The sequence below is a fragment of the Tubulanus polymorphus genome, chromosome 10, assembly GCF_964204645.1.
Source record: "Tubulanus polymorphus chromosome 10, tnTubPoly1.2, whole genome shotgun sequence".
NCBI classification, from domain to species: domain Eukaryota; kingdom Metazoa; phylum Nemertea; class Palaeonemertea; order Tubulaniformes; family Tubulanidae; genus Tubulanus; species Tubulanus polymorphus.
Genome location: NC_134034.1, coordinates 13748079 through 13775800, shown reverse-complemented (window position 1 = coordinate 13775800; position 27722 = coordinate 13748079). Strand labels below are relative to the sequence as shown.

The following is a 27722-nucleotide window of genomic DNA, read 5'->3' as shown; positions in this document are numbered from 1 at the left end:
ACACGTGTTCACGTAATTCCTCGTCCGGCCATTGTCACGTTCGCCAAACAACCGGAAGTGGCGTCACAAAGTCGTCGTCACGTTGCGTAAATTGACCGACCGTTTCGAGTGCGCGACGCCCTTGAAGTTCGGGACGCTATCGCGCACGGGGTGAAACTCTAACCGTGTTTGTTCAGCGTTATGATCGTGATTACATAGATTAGTTTAGTGGTCATTGTGGCCGCGACTGTCGTCAACACGTGGCGTTTTGTGTATCGTTTTCTCCACTGGCAGACGTTCGATATTTTCCTATAAAAACCGCTGATCGGATCAGATTCCGAGTAATTCGATAATCTCAATAGTAAGAAAACAATCTGTCCGCGGTCATGTTTTCGAACGTGTCAGATATATTTAGACGGACGGTTCTTTGCGTCTTGGTTTTAAAAAGCATCTCGTGCTATAGCAGTATTCAAATCTAACATGAGTTAAACCTGTCATCATGTGAGGTCGCGAGGCGGCCTGTCAACAAGTGAGGTCGCGAGGCGGTCTGTCACCAAGTGAGGTCGCGAGGCGGCCTGTCACCAAGTGAGGTCGCGAGGCGGCCTGTCACCAAGCGAGGTCGCGAGGCGGTCCGTCACCAAGCGAGGTCGCGAGGCGGCCTGTCACCAAATGAGGTCGCGAGGCGGCCTGTCAACAAGTGAGGTCGTGAGGCGGCCTGTCACCAAGTGAGGTCGCGAGGCGGCCTGTCACCAAGCGAGGTCGCGAGGCGGTCCGTCACCAAGCGAGGTCGCGAGGCGGTCCGTCACCAAGCGAGGTCGCGAGGCGGCCTGTCACCAAATGAGGTCGCGAGGCGGCCTGTCAACAAGTGAGGTCGTGAGGCGGCCTGTCACCAAGTGAGGTCGTGAGGCGACCTGTCACCAAGTGAGGTCGCGAGGCGGCCTGTCACCAAGCGAGGTCGCGAGGCGGTCCGTCACCAAGCGAGGTCGCGAGGCGGCCTGTCACCAAGTGAGGTCGCGAGGCGGCCTGTCAACAAGTGAGGTCGTGAGGCGGCCTGTCACCAAGTGAGGTCGTGAGGCGACCTGTCACCAAGTGAGGTCGCGAGGCGGCCTGTCACCAAGCGAGGTCGCGAGGCGGCCTGTCACCAAATGAGGTCGCGAGGCGGCCTGTCACCAAGCGAGGTCGCGAGGCGACCTGTCACCAAGTGAGGTCGCGAGGCGGCCTATCACCAAGTGAGGTCGCGAGGCGGCCTGTCACCAAGTGAGGTCGCGAGGCGGCCTGTCACCAAGTGAGGTCGCGAGGCGGCCTGTCACCAAGTGAGGTCGCGAGGCGGCCTGTCACCAAGCGAGGTCGCGAGGCGGTCCGTCACCAAGCGAGGTCGCGAGGCGGTCCGTCACCAAGCGAGGTCGCGAGGCGGCCTGTCACCAAATGAGGTCGCGAGGCGGCCTGTCAACAAGTGAGGTCGTGAGGCGGCCTGTCACCAAGTGAGGTCGTGAGGCGACCTGTCACCAAGTGAGGTCGCGAGGCGGCCTGTCAACAAGTGAGGTCGTGAGGCGGCCTGTCACCAAGTGAGGTCGTGAGGCGACCTGTCACCAAGTGAGGTCGCGAGGCGGCCTGTCACCAAGCGAGGTCGCGAGGCGGCCTGTCACCAAATGAGGTCGCGAGGCGGCCTGTCACCAAGCGAGGTCGCGAGGCGACCTGTCACCAAGTGAGGTCGCGAGGCGGCCTATCACCAAGTGAGGTCGCGAGGCGGCCTGTCACCAAGTGAGGTCGCGAGGCGGCCTGTCACCAAGTGAGGTCGCGAGGCGGCCTGTCACCAAGTGAGGTCGCGAGGCGGTGTTGGGGGTTTCAATTATGGATTCAATTAGTCGTAGACTTTTTGATTTACCGGATTGCCTACGTTCTTGCTTTCTTTGCCATACTATTTTCTATTAATTTTTTCTTCCGAATGACGCGTTTAGAAGTTTCCAATTCTTCTGTATCTGTGAAATCGTTAATCTTGAAATCAGAAGAATATTCCGCGCGTCGTGGAAATAAAATCGAAAAGAGTCTCAGTCCTCATCTCCCCTTCTCGTCTGTAGGCTCCGGTGGAACCACACTTAAATAAATGCAAAAATGCATCTCGGCCTTTTGTTAGAAATCCTCTTTTCAAGATCACAGTGTCACGACCTCGACCCGTTTAGGAGGCATGTACGTATGTAACGTGCTTATACGTTTTAACGAACGCGAAAAACAAAGAAAAACGATTGAATTTAAACCGTTGTTGTTGTTGAATGAACTCGATGAAAAGTACTTGAAAAATTACTCCAACGAGAAAATACACAAAAAAACCTCTGTTTCAAGTCGGGAATTTGATCATTTCTAGTAATGTTTGCGCGACGGGTTGAGCGTGAGAACAGAGTAATATCTAAATAATATACTTATACTTATTTCACTTCTAACGTTCGACGGTTCATACGTCACTGCGCGTAACAATGCAAACTCGTCGTCATTTTGAACTCGAGAGGATCGAGACGCCGTTACATCGAAACCGACGGTTGAATTCTCCCACGACAGGAAAATCACAGTTCCTTTTCTTTACACGCGTTTAAAACATTTCATATATATGAAAAATCGTAGGCAGTCGACAATAGGGAAAATAGAGACTAGAAGCTCGCTTTGAATGTACATATATGTATATACGATCGTTTTTGGAGTGTTTACTCCGTCGCTAGTACAAACATACTACAGCGCCGGTAGAGCGCGTGTCGACGCGTGTAACGTTCCGTAGCGCTCACCTTTAAATTTCAATTTAAAAGAGTCAAGAACTCGGTTTGCTGAACGCTGAAGACGGCGCGAACGTCGTTACGGATCGTTTAAGTGTCGCCCGCATCACGTCTGCCTCGATACCGTGACCCTTTAAAGACAATCGAAATGCGAACCGCGACCGAATTACGAAATTTAAGCGCGCAATTTTATGTTCTTTATGTGGAGTTTTTTTTGATGGAGAGAGTTGTTTAAGTCCTATGGCCCGGTGACCTGCCGCCGCCGCCACGAGCGCCATCGTAACGGTTTTAACGCTTTCCCGCGATTTCAAATATTCAAATACCTTTAAACTGACTGAGTTCATAATCCGGCCGTATTTTCACTAATTCACTACGTTATCAGAGAGGCAGGCAGTTATCTTATCTCCGAGGTATAATCATTGAGTGATTACACCAACATCTTATCAACATTCTTTTCTCGATGGTATTTGGGTGACGATGGAGTCATCCTTGTCAGGGTGAGGGTGAAGTCACCCTTGTCAGGGTGAGGATTGAGTCAACCTAGGAGTCAAATAGTTCATGTTACATTTTTTATGGTACAGTATAAGTGCATGATACACACTGTAAGGGTACAATAACCTAGTTCAGGTACACATCATCACACGGTTATTGTCCAGTAATTTCTCGCTATTTTATTTAGCCTCACACCAGCAAAAGCGAGATAAATCAAAGTAACTTACTGGCGTTTATAATCAATCTCAGCTAGATTACAAATACGATTATTATATGGAATCTTGGGTAGAAACCTAGATCAATGATCCATTATCGTAATATTTTTTATGCCAAAGAGACTTCGGTTGTTTCGCATCTAAGTCCGGTAATTCAGCAGATCTTGCGGCACAATGCGGTCTCCAGTTATTTTTCGATCACAGACGCCAGCAACGAAACAAGAATGACCCAGAGACCGATGAAGAGTTGGACCCTCCGGGCCGGTATTAATCATTACGCCAGCACCATGCGGTTTCCGTCACCGCACTGGCCAAAAAACTGACCCTTAACTTATTATCCGCACGCGCGCTTCAACAACGGATTAAAAAAACTATCGCGCCAAACTTTACAACCAGACCTTCCGCATCAGTGTCTGATTTAATTCGTCCCGCGTTCGACGACTGAGAACAGACAATAGCGCAATTCAGTCGCCGGATTCGTATATTTTGACCTGTGGTCAAGTTCTCTTATAGTGAGCGGTTTCGGGGAAGATATCAAACAAAGAGATTGAAGCGTCGAAGAAAAAAACATAGCTTTAAGAAGAAAAGATGAAAATGGACAACCACAACACAGGTTATACCGCCAGATGGGGCGACATTAACTCTTTTATTTTACGTTTTCATTATCTAAATTTTAATCACTTCAGTGTTGTTTTGTAAATATTTGTATATACATGTGTAATAGTTTTCCTCCATATACCATGGAAATGGTTGGAGTGTAAATAAATCGTTATCGTAATCTTAATCGTAATCGTATTTTAGTTCAATTTGAAACTAATGCTATCCATTTGTTATTCTCTAAGCTATAACTATTTATCAATGCTCCAATATACTGCTTACTGCTGCTTCGGTTTAATTACTCTGGAGAAAGGTATTCACATCTTACGTATTTCAGCTTGATCAAAAATCAAACGATGTACAAAGAGCTTTCCTCGCACCTTTTATGTTAACAAACCTAACACATATTTACATGCCACAATTACTAATTATTGCTGTTTACAGTAATATAATTATTATCGCTAGATTTGTTTGTTAATGTTGGCTTCGAATTACCGAGTAAACTACATTTCGATATGTTTTCTCAATTACTAATCTATTCTTTGCGCATTTTTGTTTCTTAAAGTTATGTAAATGACGGATATAAACTCGTGGTTGTATCTCCTAAAATCTAATCTGTGTTGTTTCACTGAGTTCAGAAGACGATGTTGAAAGCAAACATTTTTGCGATGAGGAGCACCCGATGCCATAAGCTCAGATCTACAAAAGCTAAAGCTCTTTTTTTTACGATAGGCGCGCGATATTCTCCGAGGAGCGATTAGAAAACATCATACAGAACACGATTGCGTGAAGAAGAAAAGAATAATTAGCTGTTCGTTGGCTTTCCACGCTATATTCTATCGCGCACATTCTAAAGGCACCATTTAAAACCATTATAGTTTTCGCTCGGTTTAAACGCGTGCGTGTAATTCCACCGGGCAAACACAGGGCAGAATCGTGTGATCCTCGGTCCGAGATACCTTCGCAATTCAGGTTTTCTAGGCACGAAATCGAAGCGTTCGCCTGCGCTCCAGCTGGGATATGGACACTGTTAAGGCCTATAGCATGTCCGCGTTTTTTAGAAGTCACGGAAGGGGCGGAGTAGTGACGAGTTATTGTGAGCAAAAATACTTCCGCATTTTTAAAAGAGATGTTTTAACTCACAAGGCGTTAAAATGACGACAAAGCGAAGTGAACTTCTTTTTCCGACATAATTAGGGCCCAATTATCGGCTATGGCTCCCTCGGTTATAGATTCTGATCTGAAGTTGACGGTTGTGACTACGATTCAAACCCACACAGAGCCTTGGATTATTGGTTATGAATCGCGTGCCGTTTATCTTGTGACAATGCGTGAAAATGATGGCCAGATTTTAAGGCTGTAACTCCCAAAACATCTCCGATAACTTTCTTCACAGAAATAACTTTCAAATGAGATTTATACGGTAACATACTGTGGTAATATATTTTAGGGTCCGAGTCCTTTTTTGTCAACTTCAGACGTCAGGGTTTATCGTGACAAATTTGTGAAACTTCTTAACGAATTTTTCCTGTCGATAGGAAGAAAATTGAGAAACCGCCGCTATCAGGGCAGCGCGTGAAATACTAAACACACGGGTTTTACGAACCGTAGATTAACTAAAGTCTAGTGAAAGACTGACTGCTAGCACTAGAATTCAAACACGTGGACCCTGAATGATTATTGAGACCGTGGGACACTAAAACGAGTACATGGCGAGACCGACTAACTGCTACTTAACCAGGGCTTCAAACCTATGAACCGCTATTCAAAACTGGTGTGAAAGCCGTAACAAAAAAGAAATAGAACCCACTACAGAGTACAGAACATTCTAACCAACAAACTGTTGAATCTATCGCGAAGCAACACGCGTGTCGCGCGTGTTGTAGACAGGTATAAAATGCGGATACGATTTTCCAATAAACTTTCACGTTCTCTATTGTATCGTGTATTGTCGGTATAAATGAAATAATAAAGAAGTTGTGAATTTATTCGTCGCGCCGTCCCTCTCCCTCCCTCCCTCCCTCTCTCTCTCCCTCTCTCCCTCTCTCTCTCTTGCTATCCGTATTTTTTAGTATGTGGGAACCGCACCCGATGGGATCCAGATTGTCGTATCTCACCTATACTTCCTTCACTAACTACTGTTTTCCAGCCGTTTTGTATCTGCACCGCTGTCCCGGTGAGAACGGCGACACTTGCATTTATTTACTTTACGAACGAATCGACGATATCCAGATCGGGTTTCCACTCGTAAGCCACGCCCATTCGGTCGTCTGAGCGGCGCTGATTGGTGGACGACGAGAAAGCGACACGCGACCGAGCGCTCGGCTCACCGGATATAACAAACACCGCTCAGAAAACGCGCGTTAAATTGACGCAACACAAAACAAGACATCTTCATCAAAACGTCATTATATTTATGAAAAATCTCACCGTTTATCGCGGTAATCGGGGTGCCATGGAGAATTTGGATTTGGACGCCGTAAATCGGCAATTTTTACACGATTACGGCACTGGTCAGTATCACGGAGGTAGCACGGATATCGAGACGGCTTCGATCGCTTCCTCGGAGTCCAGCTATCAAACGTCGACCTCGCACGACCCGGGCGATACCCCTCAACCGGTGGGCGGTAAGACGAGGCGTCGGCGGCGCCGGTGTCCCCAACAACAGGTCCAACAACGCCAGGCGGCAAATTTAAGAGAACGTAAACGGATGTTGTCGATTAACGAAGCGTTTGAAGGATTACGTGCCCATATTCCGACGTTACCGTACGAAAAACGACTGTCGAAAGTGGACACGCTTCGGTTAGCGATCGGTTACATCAGTTTCCTTAACGAACTCGTTCAATCGGACATTCACGCTAAAGAGAACATTAACAATCAGTGCGGTGAACAGCCGAGAAAAGTCATCATTAATTATCACAGAGGTAAGCTGGACGTGTTCATATTAACTAAATCTACTGTCGATCACGTGATTATTTATTCCGGTCTATGACAGTTAATCGGAGTTTTTGTAAACTCCATCATCGGAGACACCAAAATAATATGATAATGTTCACGGATGATGAAGTTTAGTAAAAACTTCGAAACTGTGACAGATCAGAATAAATCATTAAGTCATTAATTTACCGCATCTCCGAATACTGAATCTCTCTACTAGTCATTGATATATTCATTTATAAAACTGCGTCTCTTTTTACAAAGGACAAACTCATCCTAAACTGAACTGGAACGGTGGAGAAATTGTATCGATTTAACCACAGATTAAGTTTTTTTTTAAAGATGAGATTAAAGATTGTTCAAAGTGCAGTTTCGAATCTTTAAACCAAAATGCTTTTAGACATATATGTTATGATTCTGGCCTTTTGAAATGTTGTCCGCCAGATGTTTAGGATCCAGTTGAAAATACACGTTTTGTGCCTACGATTCCTTCAAATTTCGATCAACAACCTTTGCTTTAACTGCTAAAATCCTGGTCGAATGAAAATAAAACTCGTCAGCAGAGTTCGCAAATAAATCTGATCATTCGAACATATAGCGTTTTATCAGTTAATTATTGCTAGTTTAATTCGAAAGTTATCGGTACTCGCGATAACAAAACGATTTACTATTTTATCAGATTCGTCGACGACGTGTATCAACAATGTATTGTATAGTAATATCATCGAGTGTATCTGTGTGTATAAATACATTCGGTGAAATAAGTTTGAAGCCCACGTTATATACAGAATTCAGAAAATTAAAATCGAATTTTATCTATCAAAAATTAACACAAAATGACGACGTTTCGAACGCTCACTAGAGATCGTTGTTAGATTTTTAAATTCGATATTGAATTTTTTCTAAATTCTATGGGTATTAAACGTGTCTGTTCTTCGCGTAAGGAATCTGTATAGATGAGATATCTTGAAGGAAATGTTAAGTTTAAAATCATCATCGTCTGTCACAAAAGATTAATAAATTTTCGGTTTATTTGGGACGTTCGTTAGTCTCTATGATCATTTTTTGTATGTAGCTTTGAGTGTCCAGAGTTTTACGAAATTATTTTCAGTTTTCTAATCAGTTTTCGACATTAGTGTATCGTGTACAAACTCCATATCTGTTTTCTATTAAACACGTCATGAAGCCGGGGTCAAGTTTCGCAAAAAGTTCAACTCTTAAAAGTGATTTAATTTCATCATTAATTCATTTCAACTTAAATCGATTTAGGAGCAAAAGCTTTTTGTGAAACTGGGCCCAGAAGACTCATTAAAGCTTATTGAATTTTCCGGCTAATAAGCCTCAAACAAAAGAAGTGCAACAATTTGCAGGCGTGTGGAACCCGTTTTTTTCTCTCACAATCGAATACAAATACAAATGCCCCGAGGTTATATTCGAGAAAAATTAAATATACAATCGTAATCTCTCTTAGTTTTTTATTGCGTCAGCGGGCGTAGTTTCAAGGTCGGTAGATGCCTATGAACAATATAGTGCACGCGTATCGGGTTTCCGGACCGACCGACACGACGCACCTCGTGTGACGTTACCCACGACGATTAGACCCGGATTAGAAAACTGAACGCTTCCTAAGATTTATGACACGATTTAAACAATATTCATGCTATTTGAAAAATATGATCGAATCGATTCACGTAACCGAGTAATACCGGATCGGATCTCTGTGCTGGTTTTGTTGTTTGAGCGGTTTAGATTTTTGTTCTGCGTGTGATTAAATGAAATCTATGTTTGTTCACCTGTTCCAGCAGTTCAATGGATCTCCGCATGATCTGATATGACAATTAGGTTTCACTGGATCCGTTGGATGTGGATTCTGAATCCAGTTCCACTTTTGCGCGGGTTTGACTCCACAATAAGCCCCTCCCCCGCACACAGGGGAACTGGCGGCGCGCTTTCCTCCTTGTGTGCGGGAGTGTGCGTTTAATTTTGAGTTACGTGGATTCAATTGAACTCAGTATCCTGTTCTTCAATTTGACTCTCGTCCTGTTTTCACAATATAGTTCGAGTTTAATATGCACCTGGGACCACTGTTTAACATCACTGGTTTTATATCGACTTTCTACAGTTTCTAGGACTTTAAACCTGACTCTAGCCGCGATCACACGAGCATTTTTGGCCCGACCAAAAACGTCCGACCAGGCCCGAGCCAAATTTTAGCACCAGACAAATGATTGCGTTTGAATTGCAACTGGCACCGGAAATGATCCACTTCGCTTTGTTTGAGCATTGTTTAGTATCGAGTGAATGGTTTACGTGTGAACGCGCTCTCTGATTAGACACGGGCCAAATTTGACTCGAGCCTGATCCGTGCCAATTTGGCCCGGACAAAATCGTCTCCGTTTGATCGCGGCTTCTGACTGAGTCCAGTTCTACCGTAAAACAAAATACTGGTTGCTATGATGTTGGAGTTTAGATGAACTTCGAAACCTTCAGACAATAAACGCTTTAATGTCATTTACTGTAGGTTTTTACTCCGTTTACTCTGAATACTGAGATTAGTATCAGTGTTCCAGTCCGGTACAACATTGACGCCTCGGTTTAACGCTCTGTTGTAGCTTCATCAGTCGCTGCGCAGAGCTACACAGAGCAGGAGACACTTCATAATAACATAATCCACTGGGTAAATGATTTATCAAATATTCATGCTTTCATTGCTCGGTGCAACATCTCGAAAAAAAAATCAATTCTTAAATAGACCGCTTCAAAGCGTTTGATATCGATGCATGAATCACGTGCTTTTAGTTAAGCATGCGTCTGCATATAATGTTTGAGCCTACGTCATCCCGAGTTTTTGAGTCTTAATTTTCAATTTTTGGCCACATTTTCAACACTCAGTATTGCTGTGATACGGTTTAGCACAACTTTGTGTTGAATGAACAGGTGATCAATAGCCTAGGCATGCAGTCTAACATATATGTTGAATCATGGACGCTAAAACCATTTTGTTTTCTAGTCCACGGTTGGATCATGGACGTACGTACCCTAGTTTATACGCCCACGGTTAAATTCTGGTCTTTCAATCCATATGCTCCGCGAATGGTGCATCAAGATGGGCTACTTTTCAATAAATAGATTTTTTGTATTTCTACGGTGTTACGTTAACTTCTCTGAGACCACGATTTTACTGAACCGTTGATATATCTAAAAATAGACTATGAGCACGAGGGGCCGGTTGCTGAAAACACTGTTCAGCATCGAAAATGAATTTATAATGAATAAACATGTCTTATTGTATCTTAACGTTTTTATACTTTTCAAAGCGTCGTGATTAGATGTGAGGCGTTAAATGACATAATGAATTATCATATATTATTATACAAACCCAGACATTTCATCAGCACAATTTCAAAATGTATTCATGCAATCAAATTGTGAATGGTTGTGATTCAGGGCTGTGGCATGAAATAACTGTGTAACACAGGACCTTTTCCAATGGTATCCCGCAATAGTTTATGTTAGTTGGCTGTTCACTCGACGACGCCAGCGCTCTCATCACCGCTAGTTAGCCCTCGCAAGCGCTGCTAATTATAACGGTAATATTTAGACAAATCATTAGAAAATTGTCGTATCGACGATACTCGACAGTATTGATTATCGATACACAACACGCGCGCGCAGAGACAGGCGGAAGAGGAACACAGGGAGACGGAAGTGTTATGGCAGACGAACGAGCGTTGGGAGCAAATCATTATTAAGTGTCTCCATCCGCCGCTATTTCAATCAATGGAATATCCATTTCTCCGCCGCCATTTCCTTCAGTTCTTCCGTTTTTAAATAAACTCCTTCAAGGCTCCCTTAGATTCTCTTGATAGTCGATGTTTATAGTTCGACGGACGCGTCCAGATCTGGTATCGTCTCCCTCTATCTCCATTTCCATTCCAGTCTTGTTTTCCTGAGCCACTAATCTCCCCTTTCCTGCTCCTTCTCCCCTGTCCCCCCTCTCTCTCTCTCTTTCTCACCCTCCCTTCCTCTCTCCCTCCCCTCTCTCTCTCTCTCTCTCTTGCTCACCCTCCCTCCCTCTCTCTCTCCCCCTCTCTCTCTTATTCTCCCAATCTCGTTCCCCCATACTTAAGCATACACGCGACGATCTAAAGAGAGAACTGATACGATGGGAATCCGAACAGGTGTCGGTTTCTAAGAGGAGAGTGGTACTGGTACATTGCGACATCGATTCTCGATTGCCCGCCTTCTTCTGCGACATGAAGAAAACCAACTATCATCCATCCGTCCATCCATCCATCCGTCCTTACGTCTCGCCAGTCAGCCAACCAGTCAGTCAGCCAGCCAGCCCGCCAGCCAGCCAGCCAACCAGCCAGCCAGCCAGCCAGCCAGCCAGCCGAGAATATCATTTCTCCACGTTTGGTCTGTTTATTGTGATAAGCCACAACAAACACGGGGAAGTGACGATTTCTATAACAAGGATTATCAGTCCACGTAAACAATATTTCTTTGCCTGATTTTCAAATGCGTAGTGGACAAGCGAATATTTGAAGTTTTGAATAGTCTGTACACGATCAGAAACACAATCCGGGGCGCGCGATATGTTATACTACAACAAATAATTGCTCGTTAAATCCAACATGTGTTTGTTATGGATTTTGATACCTGAGTGGAGGATGTCGTCAGCTGGATACTTGGGTTATTCTAATCTAAATCAATTATATTCTATTGATTTATGCCGATATAAGTACCATTAACTATTCTATATACCTAGCTGTATCTATTAATTTGTCGTATATTCACGATTCCTTACTTTGTATGATAAAACCCACGATTTCGATGAAACATTGGCAAAAACATAAATCATTCATGAGTCATCGGGATGCTTCTGCAATTATCATACCCCGAAAACCACCGCTTGGGGTTTAGATATTTTCCTCAAAACCCGGTCTCAAAATTGCAAATACTTAATTTCTGATTATGTACAAAGGGAGTTCTATCTCCTCAATACACGCTACTAAATGATAGCACGTTGGTATTTGAGATCCCTCCTTACCAACTTATGAAATATGAAACAAGTCCAAACTCACAACATGGATACTTATGCGGAACATCGTTTGAAAGTAGTCTTTTCTGTGGTCTCTAGTCCCAGTTCATGACTGTGGTCTTAGGTTGTGAGACTGGATCTAAGTCATGGCTTTGATTTAAGATCAGCCAGTCTATGACCAACTTAGTTCTTTTTAACTTAAGACCAGTCTTATGATCTAGGATCGCTATACAACTGGTACACCGAGATGGTCTTCGACTTTGGTCTCAAAAATGTAAGTCCTGACTGCAGCTGGAAGTAGGACCTGTGGGTACAAAAATATTACACCAGATTCAGCATAGCTTAACTTATAAAGTTTCGTGTGTTTTTTTTAATATATTTTCCTTAAAAACCAAAATGAATAAAGAACTGGAAAAAAAATCCACTCCTGCACTTGTTTAAAGACTCCTGATAAATAAAAGAACTGTTTGGCCAAATATCATCATTCTGACAAAACTGTAATTAAGTTTCCTATTAAATTTTAATGACGAATGTCTTTGTTCGAGCGAAAAAAGGAAGGGAAACCCGTGATGGAATAAAGAACCCGTGATGGAGAGCGCGGGCGGCGCGGGATATTTACACGCGATAAAAGGGTTCTCTCCGACCGGGCAATCCAACGTTCTTTACACCACCGATTTCTGGATAGCGCGCGCGGACACAAGATATTCAATGACTGGATCTATGAATAATATATGCGGTATATTTGTCGCGCTGTGAGAGACGCTGATACGGGGGAACGTGGTGGGAGTTGCTGCAGCTGACGTCAGGTTGATGCATCGTCGTTGTTTATGCCGACGACGACGACGACGACGAAACTCCTTAAACCCAATAATTCTACATATTCGCGCATATTGCACACGAACTACCGGATAAAATGTCGTTGTTCATGAGTGAGGTCTGGATTATCGATAGGCTCAGTTTCAGTCCAACCTCAGCTCGTATATATTATCAATATATTGTGTTTTGATTGAAACTCACGCGTTTTTGGATTCTGAAAAAAAATATCATCAAATTGACTGTCCACCAATTCAATAGGCTCAGTTGCATGGCGATGACTAAGAACGTTTCTGAGGTCTATGAATCCAAGAACAATCTTCAAATTTCAAAAGCATTTAACACATTACCCATACTCCCCTGGCATGGATTCGATCTTGATTATTATACCACACGCCTATGAAGTAGGCTCCAGTATAGGAATGGAAAAGCTAGTTTGAAATTGAATTGATCATATCCCCGTAACTGCAGGCCTTATAAAGACGTGTTACTGCAGGATCCACGCCCACAAACAAACTACGTACAACCTGTATGTAGCCTGAACCGAGTTCATAAATTCAAAATCAATTCTTTTATTATATTTTCAGCGATGGACGAAGGAGAGCAATACGGATTACCGCCACTAACCGGCCACTCTCTCTCCTGGACAGACGAAAAGAAACCCCAAATGGGTCCGAACAATACGATGAGTGCAAAAATCTGGACCCCGGAAGATCCGCGTCAAAACAAGATGACCTCCGAGTGTTCGTCGCTGTTAGACAACACCTTGGATTTATGAAATGAGGGTAGTTTTAGGGGTGAACTAGTCGGGAGTCCCCTAAAATGGACCATTGCTCAACACAACCCGACAGATATTCTTCCAATACAACAACAGCAGCAGAATAAGAACATTGATGATAGCGACTTCACGATGTTAGATGATGGGACAAACGTGCAATATGAGAACAATAGGGTTTCGTAATAACCGATGTGGTCTCGGAGACAAAATTTTGTTCATTTCTACCATAGATTGCCATGGCTTGCAGACGGGTTACTTCGAATAATCCTAATTACGAGATCTTCACACAATCTCGATTTCGGAGCCTAACGAATTAGGCAATAGCCTACTGTCAGACACGCCGTTTTGTTGGGATGGATCTTATTACAGTAGGAACTACCAAGATATGGTTCTATTGAAATGTTGAAGTCACTCAAAGCGATTCATTCAATTCTTATATTGACATTCAAAAAGTGCTTCCAAAGATAGAGAAAATTGTTATTATAATATCATTATTATCATATATATAATTATAGGTATGAATATTAATTTGTTTGACTATTCTAAGGTTAAAGAATCTCATTGTAAAACGTTTGTGTCGTTCTTTGATCAAAAACATGACTTTAAACAAACCTCCATGAATTCATCGTCGTCATAATCAGTGTTCGATATTTTACTCGCGGCTCAAAAATGTATTTTCAATACAACTAACTACACGTAGTAATCGACTGATTGGGTTCAATCCACTGCTCCCTATTCGCCCTCATGTTAGCTCTTCAGTGAAAGCGTAACGAGGACTCCGTAGCTAACTGTGGCAATCGGGGATTCCACTTGATGCAAGCGTGGATCCACCAGGTGGCAACAGTGTGCATTCGGACAACGTTGTCGGATTTTTTTTCTGATTAAATCAAAATCTATCCGCAATTATTTCGCAAATTCTATGAATGATGAACTGAATTCGCGCTGTATTTGAGGCCTAAATATGAATTGAGTTCAGCAAGAGACACGAGTTTATCAATCTGCCTGATTTAGGAGGCTAAAAATCAAGATGAAAGTGGATTTAAAATGTACTACGATCCAAGTGTTGTTCTATTGTTACACGCGCCATCTGGTGGTAGAGCTGGTGGCTTGTGAGCTCTCGACTTGGACTCATACGATGGGATTTAGTTCTGGAGCCTGTGTGTGTTGATGTATATTCTGGGTCAGGGTTTGAAAGTATCTGTCTGTATTTTTAATCTCAGAATAACGACTAGCCCTTTCTACGCACTGCCATATGTAAATAACATATTTTTATGTAAATACAAATTCTAAAGCATGAGCGATAAGTTTGATTCGAACGCAGGTATCTATCTGCAGTTTGGACCCCCTCCTCATCCACCACCACCCCAACCACCCACAAGCACTGTAGATTGTTGTCATAGATATGAGAAAGTGTATTAATATCGAATGTCACGTGTTCGATGTTCATTTCTTCGTTCATTTTCAATCAAAAATGTCTCGGACAAAGTCCTAAACAAACGTTCAGTCCTGACGAGCACTTTTGGAAGTGTGCCGACAAAATGTCTGATGTCTGAAGCTAATTTGTTGGTTCGTTTACAATTTAAAATCCAGAACGCACGTTAAGTTTGGACGATCGCTTCTTTAAAGTTTGCTGATAATGTTCCATTGCCTGATGATTATAGATCATTTTCAATTTAGAAATGTTTCGGGCGAAATTCTCAGCACACGTTAAGACTGAACGACAAGATCGTAAAGCCTGGATTACTTGAACGTGGATGCTGAGGGATGCAGGTTCAAGGCTGTAGATTAGGTATAATTCATCGCTGTATTGTAAATAAGGCCACATAACTTATAACTGTAAAAATCAACAGAAAGAAAGAATGTTTATTTATCTATTAACTTACATCGATAACTTATAGTACTTAAAGAATGAATGGGGTTTACCTGTAATCCGTCTTGAAATATTCAATTTTATGCGTTCGTGTTTCGGGGAATGTAGGAATTATGAAAATATTCTCTAAATATATTCACAAATAAAAAGGGACTGAGTAAAAGACTAGTCATATTGTATACTATTAATCAAAGGGATTCAGAACCTAAAACTTCGAATTTAGATCGGACTTTTTTCTATAAATGTATGTCGTTACCGAGATACATTTTGTATTAACAGTTTTCGTGCTTCAAAAGCTCCAAGTCCTCGATCCAAGCGATTATGGTTAAAAATGCCTTTTTCTATTTGAGCCATGGCTTTGTTAATCCTAGATTCGCCAGCTATCAATCGAAAACGTCTATGTTCATATCTAATATGTAAAAGGCTAAAAAAGTTTGATACCTTGTCTCTCATTTCTGCTGAGCTTGAAAGTTGACCCATCCGGCCGCCTATTAATACCCCTTTTTAAAATCATGATCAAGATAAACCGTAACAGACCCTGTATCTATAGAATTGAACTGATTACGAATTGTATTGCTGTTTACAAAAATAGCCCGGCGCCGATTAGGAACAAGGTATCATTTTATTTCAGCCTAATCTAAAAAATTTTACAATTGAATAAGCAACCATCTTGAAATATTAATGAATGGTTCATGATGGAAAGTGAAGCCAATGAGTCTTCGATAAAATAGTATTTTTATAAGACAATGTTGTACATTTAAAACTAATGGATGAACACTTGTTGCATTTATTTTGAAAAAAAAATACGATAATAAAATCTATACATATTCTACCTGGAATGCGGGAAGCTTTTTTCACGAAATATTAAAAGAATAGTTCTTTTTTTCAATGCTTTTTTCTATGATGCTGTTCATTTTTTTGTATTTAGTGTAATTTATGAGTTAAAAACGATGAAAGGGGAAACGAAGTGCTGGAGTAAAAATCAGTTCCTATACCGTGAGTCCTTCAGTGGAGAATTGTTCAAGCTGATCATTTCTCTCTGGGAGGGGGGGAGAGGGGGGTCATTGTGTTATAATCTATCTTAAGAATACACCCAATAAGTGCAGGAATCCCCCCGCGCCCTATGCCGTAAGAGCGAATAAATTCGCAACTATCGACATGAACGAAGGTGTCGCTAGGTACAGAACCTAAAAAACATAAAATAGGATCGGCGGCCCATAGACATGTTTAACGAAGATCCATGTGGTTATTTTTAATTAAATGAAATGTCTATAATCAAGTGGGGCACACGTGGCGACCTCCCCACGGGGGGCCGTTTCATCATAAACCCGATATTATTCCGCAATATTTGCGGTGTAATTATATAGAACAAGATTTGATAATAATCATCTCGCATGCAGTAGTTCGACCAGACTCCACGCTGTTTTCATCACGACAATAGGAAAACGGATTCGAGCTGATAAAAAACACGTTTTACAGGCCTGGACCAAAAACAACCTGCAACAACGACACCTATCTACAGTTTAGCGGGTTTATACTCTATAGATCCAGTTCCACAGCAGTTGTGCCGGTTTAATCCCACTCTGGACTCCGCTCCACAATTGTGTGGGTTTAATTTTTTACTCTGGACCAGTTATGTGGGTTTGATTATAGGGTTTAATCCCACGCTGGACTCCGCTCCACAGTTGTGTGGGTTATAAGTTTAATCGTGGACTCTAAAACGTAGTCAACGTCGAATGGGTTTTCATCATATAAGCTCAAAATGAGTTTTCTTTTTAACGAAATGCGCGCGGACGGACCGGGATGCGTGGATGGAAATCAGCTCAACCGTGATAATAGCGTTTCGTCATCGTGGTGAATAGTTCCAGAGGCAATCAACGAGCGAGCGAGCGAGGAGGGGAAGACATGGACTGCGGCACACTGTATATCAGTCGGTCGATACTGCGACAAGGCAAGGGAATTTCGACAGATGGCTTCAGACGTCGCAACGATATACAATATCAATCTCCGAACCGAGAAATTCTTCAGCCGATGTTTCTTTCCTCTTGTTCGCCTCGTGTTTCTGCTACAAATGCCGTGAGTCACTGATCTATAAATCCGTGCGCGCACAAATCGCTGATTAAGACACCGGAATTCGTTCAATTTTGATCGATCAGTCCGCGAGGTTACTGTCACTCGAGATATCGAGTTACCCTTTTAGGTAGCGGGTCCAGACTTGTCATGTTATTCTTGTGCTTTGCTACTTGAACTTGAATCATCGAAACCATATCGGAAACCCTCAGCAGGCGGTGTCAGTGGCCCCACTGATTTTAGTCTCACCTTTCACAATCATCCTTTTTGATTCCAGCTGAAATGATGCGCCCGATATCTTCATATAATAAAGAATGATAGCCATAAATTGTTTTAACTCCGTGACAATAGGTTCCGCGAAGACTGGCCAAAATACATCGGTCAAAATGGGCCCTGACTCCCTCCGATCCAAAACAGGTGGCGCCACTCCTGTCGGCTATTTGGATAATTGGAATATAGGAGGCGGCCATCTTAAGACACTGATGTCGGCCTAATGCAACGTTTGTCACTCCGATATCATATGATTTATTTTGAAAAACGTTTTGATTCGGGTGAAAAATGTTGTGAAACTTCCCGATTAAAGTTCTAACGATTCCTTGCTCAAAGAATAGGGCAGGACGTTGTTCTGCTCCGTATAAAAGTATTTTAGATATTTTAGAGGATGGATTGCTATGTTTTTGTCTCGTGATGAACTCGTTTAATGAATTTCACAGGTCGGAGATGCGGCGGGTATCTCAAACACGACCACCACCGGCGGTCTTAATACCCTAAAGCAACGCGCTCTTCGTTCGTTAATAGAAATTGATTTTACGCTCTCTAGAAAATCGTTTAATTCGTCGACGAATCAAAGCGTGCGCAGCTATCCTCGGGCGTATCGGAAAACGTTAGATCGGACGTATGGAGAGAGAATAGCGCGGACTACAAGACACGGCGGAACGATCAATCGTCTGAAATCACGATGACTACTGCGCATTGTTTGTAGTTAATTAAGTGGACGCGGAACACTTAAAACGCGGTGATTGAGTCTTAATGAATTAATAATCAACTCGATATCACGACGTTCACATATTGTGTGATGGATAACACAACATACGCGCACGCGCGCGCGCGCGGATACGGGTATTCGTTGGTATCGTCGAAACAACCCTTTACAAATAGTCTTGCCTATTGGGCTTCAGAATTTATCAATTATCATTTCCTTCATTTTCCTTTCCCCTATTTACTAGGTGCTTGCGGCCGAACGATTTATTTGATTTCGTTTTTCAATAACAAAAACAAAATTTGTTACAAAAAGTGTTAATGTATTAATCTATACGTTTCGTTCTGTGTGTTATTCAAGTTTGTCAGTTACATTCGACCGGAAGAGGTTTTGGATAAAAAGTATGGCTGATCTGTATTTTCATGCGTTGATTCAGTGTGCGGCCTAATCAAGGCGAAACACGACAGTGCTCGAAACAACTCAAGTATTTTTGCAAGCAATGAAACATCAATTGAATTCTATATTCGATATTTCATAAAGTCGCCTGACACAGAGAGGGAGAGGGGTAACCGGTAAAACGGATTAACCCGCATCGAGTCGGTATTAACCTTTTGACGTGTTAAATAGATCTAATCATTCTAACTCGATGTTTAACGAGTTTTTGAATGATCCGGGGATTAAATCCAAAACGGCTGCGCTTTTATCGAAAAACTGATTGATTGCGCGCGTGTGGAATCGAATGCTTTGTTGAAATCGAGGTTATTGGGTCGGCTCTGCGGTGATACTTCCGGCCCGGCGTGATCAATCTCCGCTCGGCGAAGAAGCTACAATCACGTGAGTCCGAGGACGATTGGAATAAAACGGATGCTTCGTGTCATAATCCATCAATAAATATTCGTCCGGTTGTCATCGCTATTGACCGTTCACCGCGAGTATTGCGACCCGTATTCCTGAGACAGTAGTAGGGGGTCAAGCAGGGAGGATCTGCCTCTCTCCGTGTTTTTTTTTGACGCCGTAAAAACATTTCTCAATGAGACAAATCTGAGACAAGTTGAAAATGAACATTAGACATTTTACAAGCGCACTTTCGCAGTTCACACTAAACTGCAGTTTTAGTTTATTCCACTTTCGGACTGGCCGTACGAGCTCGAATCCCGAGGACGTCGCCCGCGTCCAAGATTTTACCAGCGAGATCTGAGCCCTAATTCAATTACGAGAACTGGGTAAATTGGTCACGTTTTCTTCAATTACCCGGAAGTAACTGACCGATAGAAAGCGTTTTTTGTTTGTGTTTTTTGTTTTGTTTTGTTTTGTTTCATGAAGTGGAACGAAAATAGCAATCAATGAAATAAAAACGATGCGATGAAGTATTGATGAACTGGATTGCTCCGATCATGTCGTCGTTGCACCGCATAAATCATTGCTGGCTTTATTAGTGGGTGTATCATTCGCCTATACGAATAATTTGTCCGATGAAATGTTATCTCCTAACTCTGTCTACTCTGACTCGATGTCAAACCTAACGCGTCGTTGTCATTGTGAATTCGAAAAGATCACCATGAATCGATTGTTGATCGCGTTGATTTTGATGATTTCACAATCCGAAGCCGACGCCGAACAAAGTAAGTATTTACATATGTTCATTTTCATTTTTTGTAAATACACGTTACATGTACTGGCTACATGTTCGTCTACAATCAATAATCAAGGTTTTGATAAAATCAATACCTTACAGGCAAATTGCAGTTACCAAGAACCACATTATGTCGTAGTTCCGATACTAGACTTGAGCTATGAAGTCCATAATATAGAATTGATCTTTTATTTAGAATTGTATAAAGAGTCATTGAAATGTAAGGAATGAGGAATGAGGAATATTGTTAATAAGCCTTTTTACAGTTTTGGAAGTTTGACTCGCAATTACTTAAAAACTAATGAAGACATTTGAAAACGGTAAAAAGCATCTATGACCACATAAAGATGTCTATTGATCCTGTGGCCACCCCATCGCCCTGCCTTCCCATCACTCCGCCGCCCCACCGCCCCATTACTCCGCCGCCCCACCGCCCCATCACCCCGCCGCCCCATCACCCCGCCGCCCAATCACCCCACCGCCCATCACTCCGCCGCCCCGTCACCCTACCGCCCCATCACCCCGCCGCCCCATCACTCCGCCGCCCCATCACCCCACCGCCCATCACTCCGCCGCCCCGTCACCCTACCGCCCCAACACCCCACCGCCCCATCACTCCGCCGCCCCACCGCCCATCACCCCACCGCCCCATCGAGTAAACAATTGAACTATTAATCATTATGCAATATACACCGTTGGTCAAAATGGATGTCGTCTCTAATTACTTTTAAAAATGAGTTTGATATCAACTCGATTTTATCGATATATTTGCTCATAAAAACAATTGTTATCGCAATTTATCCCCGATGCCAAAATAACAAAAAAACAATTCAATCTACATTAATCAAAAATTGTCATATCGTTAACAGCAGGTTTCCCGTTGTATTGTGATTTTGAGAATGGACTTTGTAACTTCACTCGGGTTGTGCCAGGTCGTCTGAAAATCAACGACAACAGTTCAACGAGCAAAACCTGGTCCACACACGATCACACATTCGCGCCAAAAGGTATCGTATAATTCTCATTCGACACAAACTATTACTTTGTAAATAGATTTTTAGCGTGAGATAAAATGCAAGAGAACTTGTTGGAATGATAAGTAAAAACAAAATTGGAGATGATAGAATAGCCCGTACACTCTAACGCCCTAGCCACAATTCGATACAAGAACCATAGGGCGCGATCTATCTCGTTCAGAATTCCATGGAAGCTTCCAGATCATCAACATTGATGGGAAATCCCTTGGTCCGGTAATCAAACTTTTTATCTTATCGTCATTTATGGAATAGAATGCAAATGGAAGGACGCCACCGATTTGTTTACCGGATCGAACTACTACAAAACGACATCCGGTCGAATGTGTCAAAATTGGGCGAGTTTGAAACCGCACTCACCGTCTATTCCTGGTGACTGGTCAGATTCGAATATTCAAGATCTGCAGAATTACTGCCGAGAGGTTGATAAGAATTACACGTGGTGTTACACGACTGATAAGCGAACAATCTGGGAGGCTTGTGACGAGGTTCCATTATGCGCTGTTACAAACGGTAAATATTAAACCCCGACTGACTGAAGAACATTGATGACGGGACATGTTTTCCGCCCCGTCTAGATTTTCATCTTCACACTTTACTTGTCGATGCTGTAGCCATGGGATTAGAAATGGTTCGCAAGAAACTTTAAAACATTTCCGAGATTCGCCCGAAAATGTCTTCAGAAAGGTTGAATGTTTTAGGCAAACGCCTGCCTTCTTGTTGCGAAGGGCACCAATTTCTGGTTGTTGTAATCGGAATATCAAGTGTACTCAAACGCATTGAAATTGGCTTTCAGCCCTTTTCGTCTTTATCCCCACGACATTTGCCGTTTTGGTCAGATTACGGAGCCATCCTTCATATAACCTTCGTTTCTGGCCTGCTTTAATGATGAAATTTTGAATACTAGGTCATTATCTACTGGCTGAGTTAGCAGGATACAGTAGTCTGGAACTACACAACGAGTTTGATACGGACATCTGTATTGGACTGTGGTATAAAACAAAGACGACTAAAAGGAAGGTGTTCGACGTTACTTTAGAGTTCGGTGCCGATTCTGAACCGATCACAGTTCACTCTGAGTATAGCACCTCGAAACGGTGGACTTACTCCGAAATAGACGTCACCAATACGGCATCTCGGAAATTCTCGGTAATTCATCGATTCTTCAAGTACATTTCATATCTGCGAGCACCGACCTATACTGGAAACAAACCCATTGGAATGGAATGAGTATCCAATGTCCCCGCTAGATGACGTGCGTATCTATAGGACAAACCGACCAAAATCTAGTTAATTTTCGATTAACTTTTATGTAAATTCAAAGCCCACATCCAACATTGGTAAAATCGTGTATCAATGAACTCTTATAAGTCTTTAGGGATTATACATAGTGCGATATAGATACAGATTTAATTGAACCTCCAAACGTAGAGTCCTCATTGAATTTGGACGTTACTTAACCTTTGGATTATCATTGTATTTCGGTTCAGTAAATAATATCTACACAAAAATCTGAGGAAAAATATGGATATCAATATAAACTCATATCCTATACGTATTTCAGGTGAGAATACTGATTCGCCAAAATGAAAGCGATGTTTTGGCTTTCGACGATATCAAGATCGCAAATAAAACTTCTTTTCGAGGCCTTTTGGTAAGTCAACGCAATAATCATTGATATCTTGTCGATACCGAACAATATGTCCGTGTGATTTTCAGGCCCGATGAAGATGATTCAAAAAGACCGTGTAATACCGAGAAGGTGGATTGATTTAGGACATTCTCGCGTGTTCGTTCGAGTTTCCGAAATAATGCCGTTCTGGTACTGCGAAGATTTCTGCGCGAAAAGGTTTTTCGGCTCCGAGTTGGGTCCGTTCTTTCTCAGTCAGCTCACAGAAATATGGCGCAGGATAAGCAACGAATTTACAGGTATATCATACACCTAGTAATTCAGACCATGGGCTCTAAAACGAATTGGCTTTAGAGTCGATGATCAGACATGATCAGATTAATTATAGAATTTCCACATTTAACAGATCTACACGTCACACCGCTTTGGATCAAAAGGAATTTGCATCCACCAAATAGAACTCACTTCGGTAACAAGCGATGTTCGGGAATATACGGCGGAGAACTCGATCTATTTGACTGTAACATCAAGCTTCCTTGTCTTTGTCAGATTTATACCGGTAAGCTCGAATAAAGAGGCTGTGTTGCGCGATAGCGCGCAACGCAACATGAATCAGTTATCTTTAAAACGGATTTCGACGGATTCGGAAGCCGAATATTTATAGAAATGATTGATTCAAGTCCTAAATTCGGTTTCAGGAACAGAGGATCGAATAGATATTCTATCGACGTCTGAAATAGTGCACACAACACGAGATGGAAGTAAAAAACTCGATGGTGAACCGGCTGGGATGAACGGCGGATGTGACGTAACAGAAAGCGGAACTGTAATTGAATATCAACTTCACAGAACGCATACCATTCAAAATATCCGCATCAAATTCGCCCAACGTAAGATTCATCGATTTACAAAAATGATGATAACAAGTTTTAAAAATGTGGTTTTTTATTCTCATTCACCAGGGGTCAGTTTCAAAGACCGGTATTATAGTCTTTTTGAACGATTCAGTAAACAGCAAAACTCGAGTTCACACTGATCCCGTCATGTATTTAACTGTTATACCGACAGGTTTATTCGGCACGTTATATTCCGTAGCTTACCTCAGTTCCGGTGGTATAGACGGCTACTTTCGGATCGGTAAATTGAAAGGCCCGGTGAATCTCATTGAAATAACTACAACGGAAAATCTCAAAATCGTTTCGCCCAGAATTGGAATCTTCCAGACGTTCGAATCAAGTAATGCGATGGATTGCTCCGACGTCGACGAATTTCAACGATTCGAACTAGAAGGCGTCGCCCGGGTTCGCGTAAAGGAAGAATTTCGTTGGTTTCCATATTTGAAAAAGAGATATCAAATCGAAATACCCGTAACGGGAGGAGACGTGATCGCTATCATTCCCGAAGGTGACGTCGTCTTAGAATCGGATGACGTCACCGACATGACGCGCGAGCCGGGAATGATGACCACGTACAAAATGAAGATCAGCGGCGTAGGCTATGACGTCATCTGCGCTAAGTATATGACGGAGACATCGTTGAAAATGTACTTTTACATCAAACAACCGACTCTGGGTAAATAGCTTCTGGTTCTGGTTTTTTTCCGTGTGAAACCTTTGTTTAACTTCCTGGTATATGTTTGGTGTCCCGATGAAAGTGAATCGCTATTTGAAAAGTATTTCCTCAGCGATAGAAACATCGAATCCGTTGAAAATTTTTTGCGTATTGGCAACATATCTGGAAAGTATCTAAGAGATTGATCTTAAATACTGTGACTAGTCGAGTAAAATTCAAAACAGTATGTCAAAAATGCAATATCAAACCTGCGCAATGAGACATCCATCATGATATAACAATCTCGCGGTTCATGCTGTGTTGATTATGAGAATATTCGCTGGACCTGCAACCGATCTCTTAGATATTTTTCGAACTTGTCGAAAAGACCCTGATTATATTTCATGAAAACTATCAACGAATTCGATAACTTTTATTGCGGGGAAAATACTGTTCAGTTTGTCGGACGTTACATGACGTGGCGTATCTCTGCTTTCAGCCCCTTCACCTCATCGACGAGAAACGATCACAGACAGTTTACTAATCACGGTGAATGACACGAATCGAACCGTGGATTGTCGCGTAGTTGCGCAACAGTACGCTGTATCTAACAGTGATGTGATGTATATGTGTCAAGCGAATACCGTTTCAAAACTCGTCGTTAAACTCACGAAGAATGCTAGAATTTGTAGCATCGTCGCTTTCGGATATCCAGGTGACGTTATTGTAAGGTTTTATTTTTGCTGTATCACATATATTCAAACAGTTGTCCTCTCAATTATATCTATTCGTCTTTAAAGAGCGGCCGGTCCAGTTTGTCAGGTGAAGCGAACGCTATCTTAAAATCTACATGTGTTTTATTATAATCCGTTTATCTACAGTCCGTTACATAAAACATCTCAACAGACTTTACTACAAATCACAGATATAAAACATATCCTTTGTACAAAAATCGAGATGAAACGAATTATAATTCAGACGCGGTGAGTACGCAGCATCATGTGTTAGCTTCAACGGCCTCGATTGGCCGTCATTGAAATATGGCATTCCCTTTTTCCAGCATCTTATAATGAATTTATTTAAAAATCACACTTTTATCCATCATGTGTAAATGATTATTATGTTGTACATATTTTATTTCTATGAAATAAATGAACTTGAACCAACAGCAGCAATAAGCTTAACGGATACTTCGTGCAGAATATCATTTGATATCGATTAAAACATAATGAACAAAAACTAAAAGCTTTGTATAATACGTGTGGGGTTAACAGGTAATCGAGAGACTAAGGGCGCATGCGCACTGTACGCGTGAAGTTCACAGGAATATCTGATATTGGAATACATTTATTTACGAATGTTTACCAGCATGTTGTCGTCCGATCAGAACCTCGTCTCGTCTCGCGTCTATGATTTCATTCCAACACCGCCGGTCGGTGTTTTCCCTAGAGAGCCACGCAGGCGGCCGATTCAGCTTGTGAGGGGTTTTTGAAATTGGAAATCTAACAATGGATGCGGTCCCTCTCGGTGTGCAAGTAAGAGCCGGTCGATTTCTCCCTAACGTCAGAGAACAAAGCGTTTTATGGTTATTCGTTTAATTGGAATAAAAATTCGAAGTGAAAGTTGAACGAGTTTTTTTTCCTGGGAATTCGAGCCTGTTGGTTGTCGCTGCTGGCCCGGGTTGTAATCCCAGTGTGTGGAAAAACAACAGAATTGCTAAGGATGCTCTAGACCCGATTTCATTCACCTGTTTCACAATTCATTTTCTGGATCGAACATGAACTTATTCAACTCACTCGAGTTGAATTTAACACACAGTAATGGTGATTATCAAACCACACATTTCTATGTACTATATATACTAGCCATTTTTGCACGATTAGGTATAGAAACTTAGGAGAGTTTAGACTGGTCTGAGATTGTTAGGTAGCCTCAAAACCTCGGAACAACTCTCGCACAGAACAACACGGTCGTGCATCCTGTTGATTTGGCTTTATTTGAAATAAGGGTTGGTGCAGCAAATTATGATTAGGTCTATTATTGACTGATGTCATCAGTCGTGTTCTTGTCATCATGACAAGAACACGACCACAAACTCTTCACGGCAGACGCCGACGGAACAAACTAAAAAATAGAGTACTAGATGCCCTGATTTTTAAACGCGCTCGTACGCGTGTGTGGAGATCTCACGAATAACGTATAGAAACTAAAACACGAATTGACTGCCCCGAGACGGCGATACCAGACCGTGCACCGCATGGGGCATTCACCAATAATAACCCGATAAATAGAAAAGTTTCATGTCAAGATTAAAGCAATTTCGATTGTAATTATTTCTGTATCTGACATCGACATTTTTCCGCGTATCTCGCGCGCACCTGTATTCATCGTGTTGGTCTCTCCATTTCGTGACGTGCGTTTTTCTCTTTTAACGCGCACCCGGCGTCGACCAATGGCGATCGATATCGACTCTCTTGTCGTCACCTGTTGCGACACAGACGAATATGCTCCGTTCCCAGGATAAAGTTTCTCCGAAACGGAAAACTCAATATTAGCTTTAAATTTCCGATTCGTCGGCGGCAGCTGCTGCTTCTCTTCTCGGTTTTGCCGTAAAATTCTCGCATTTTGAAACGATTTCAATTTCAATTATTTCTTACTGATCACTTACTAGGATATTTCTAACCAATAATTTTGGTTATTTTGGTTTTTCAGTTTCCAGGCAAATATCCGATATTCAAAATATACTTGCTAAACAAGGGCGGATCCAGAGGCCAATTTTGAAGGACTTTTCACATACCATGTCCAAAAAAGCAATATAGGGAGTACTCTCGCACAGAGTGGCTAATTTTGAACAACCTGTCAACTCATGTCCCCAAAAGGGCACTTTGAGGTCCAAAAAGCAATATTAGGACACTACCGCGCTGAAATGTATTTATTATCTTTGTTGACACAATGAAAAAAGGCATTCAAAGAATTTGATGGATTTGTACGTGTCTCATAAGCCAACCCTCGGTCAGACGAAATCTACAAATTATTGAACAGAGAACAGGGTCAATCCCTACTTTAAGATCAATTACACTGATTCGTTGTCTCAATGAAAGTGGTCTATCTATAGGTGACGAATTTAGTCCATGTTTTTCATTGAGCACGGTCGTATCGGCGGTTGATTTCATTAGTATCCAAACGAGTTTATGTTTTCCACACTTTCGCAAGCAGAGAATATAAAAAAACAGAATCAAGAATGAAGATAATTCAGGCTTCCTTCCTGGTCGTGTATTACCTTCTGTATTAATTTACTAACTTTTTAACAACTATCTTTCTGGGCCCGGTTTTATAGA

At 42.1% G+C, this 27722-nt stretch overlaps 1 protein-coding gene across 1 annotated transcript; it reads left to right on the top strand.

Moving 5' to 3' along the window:
* The first annotated feature begins 6500 nt into the window (after positions 1 to 6500).
* Positions 6501 to 13618, top strand: LOC141912123 (pancreas transcription factor 1 subunit alpha-like). The gene is made up of 2 exons (XM_074803344.1): positions 6501 to 6969; positions 13427 to 13618. Exons 1-2 carry the CDS (start codon positions 6501 to 6503, stop codon positions 13615 to 13617), a joined length of 660 nt encoding a protein of 219 aa, XP_074659445.1. The 3' UTR covers position 13618.
* The last annotated feature ends 14104 nt before the right edge of the window (positions 13619 to 27722 follow it).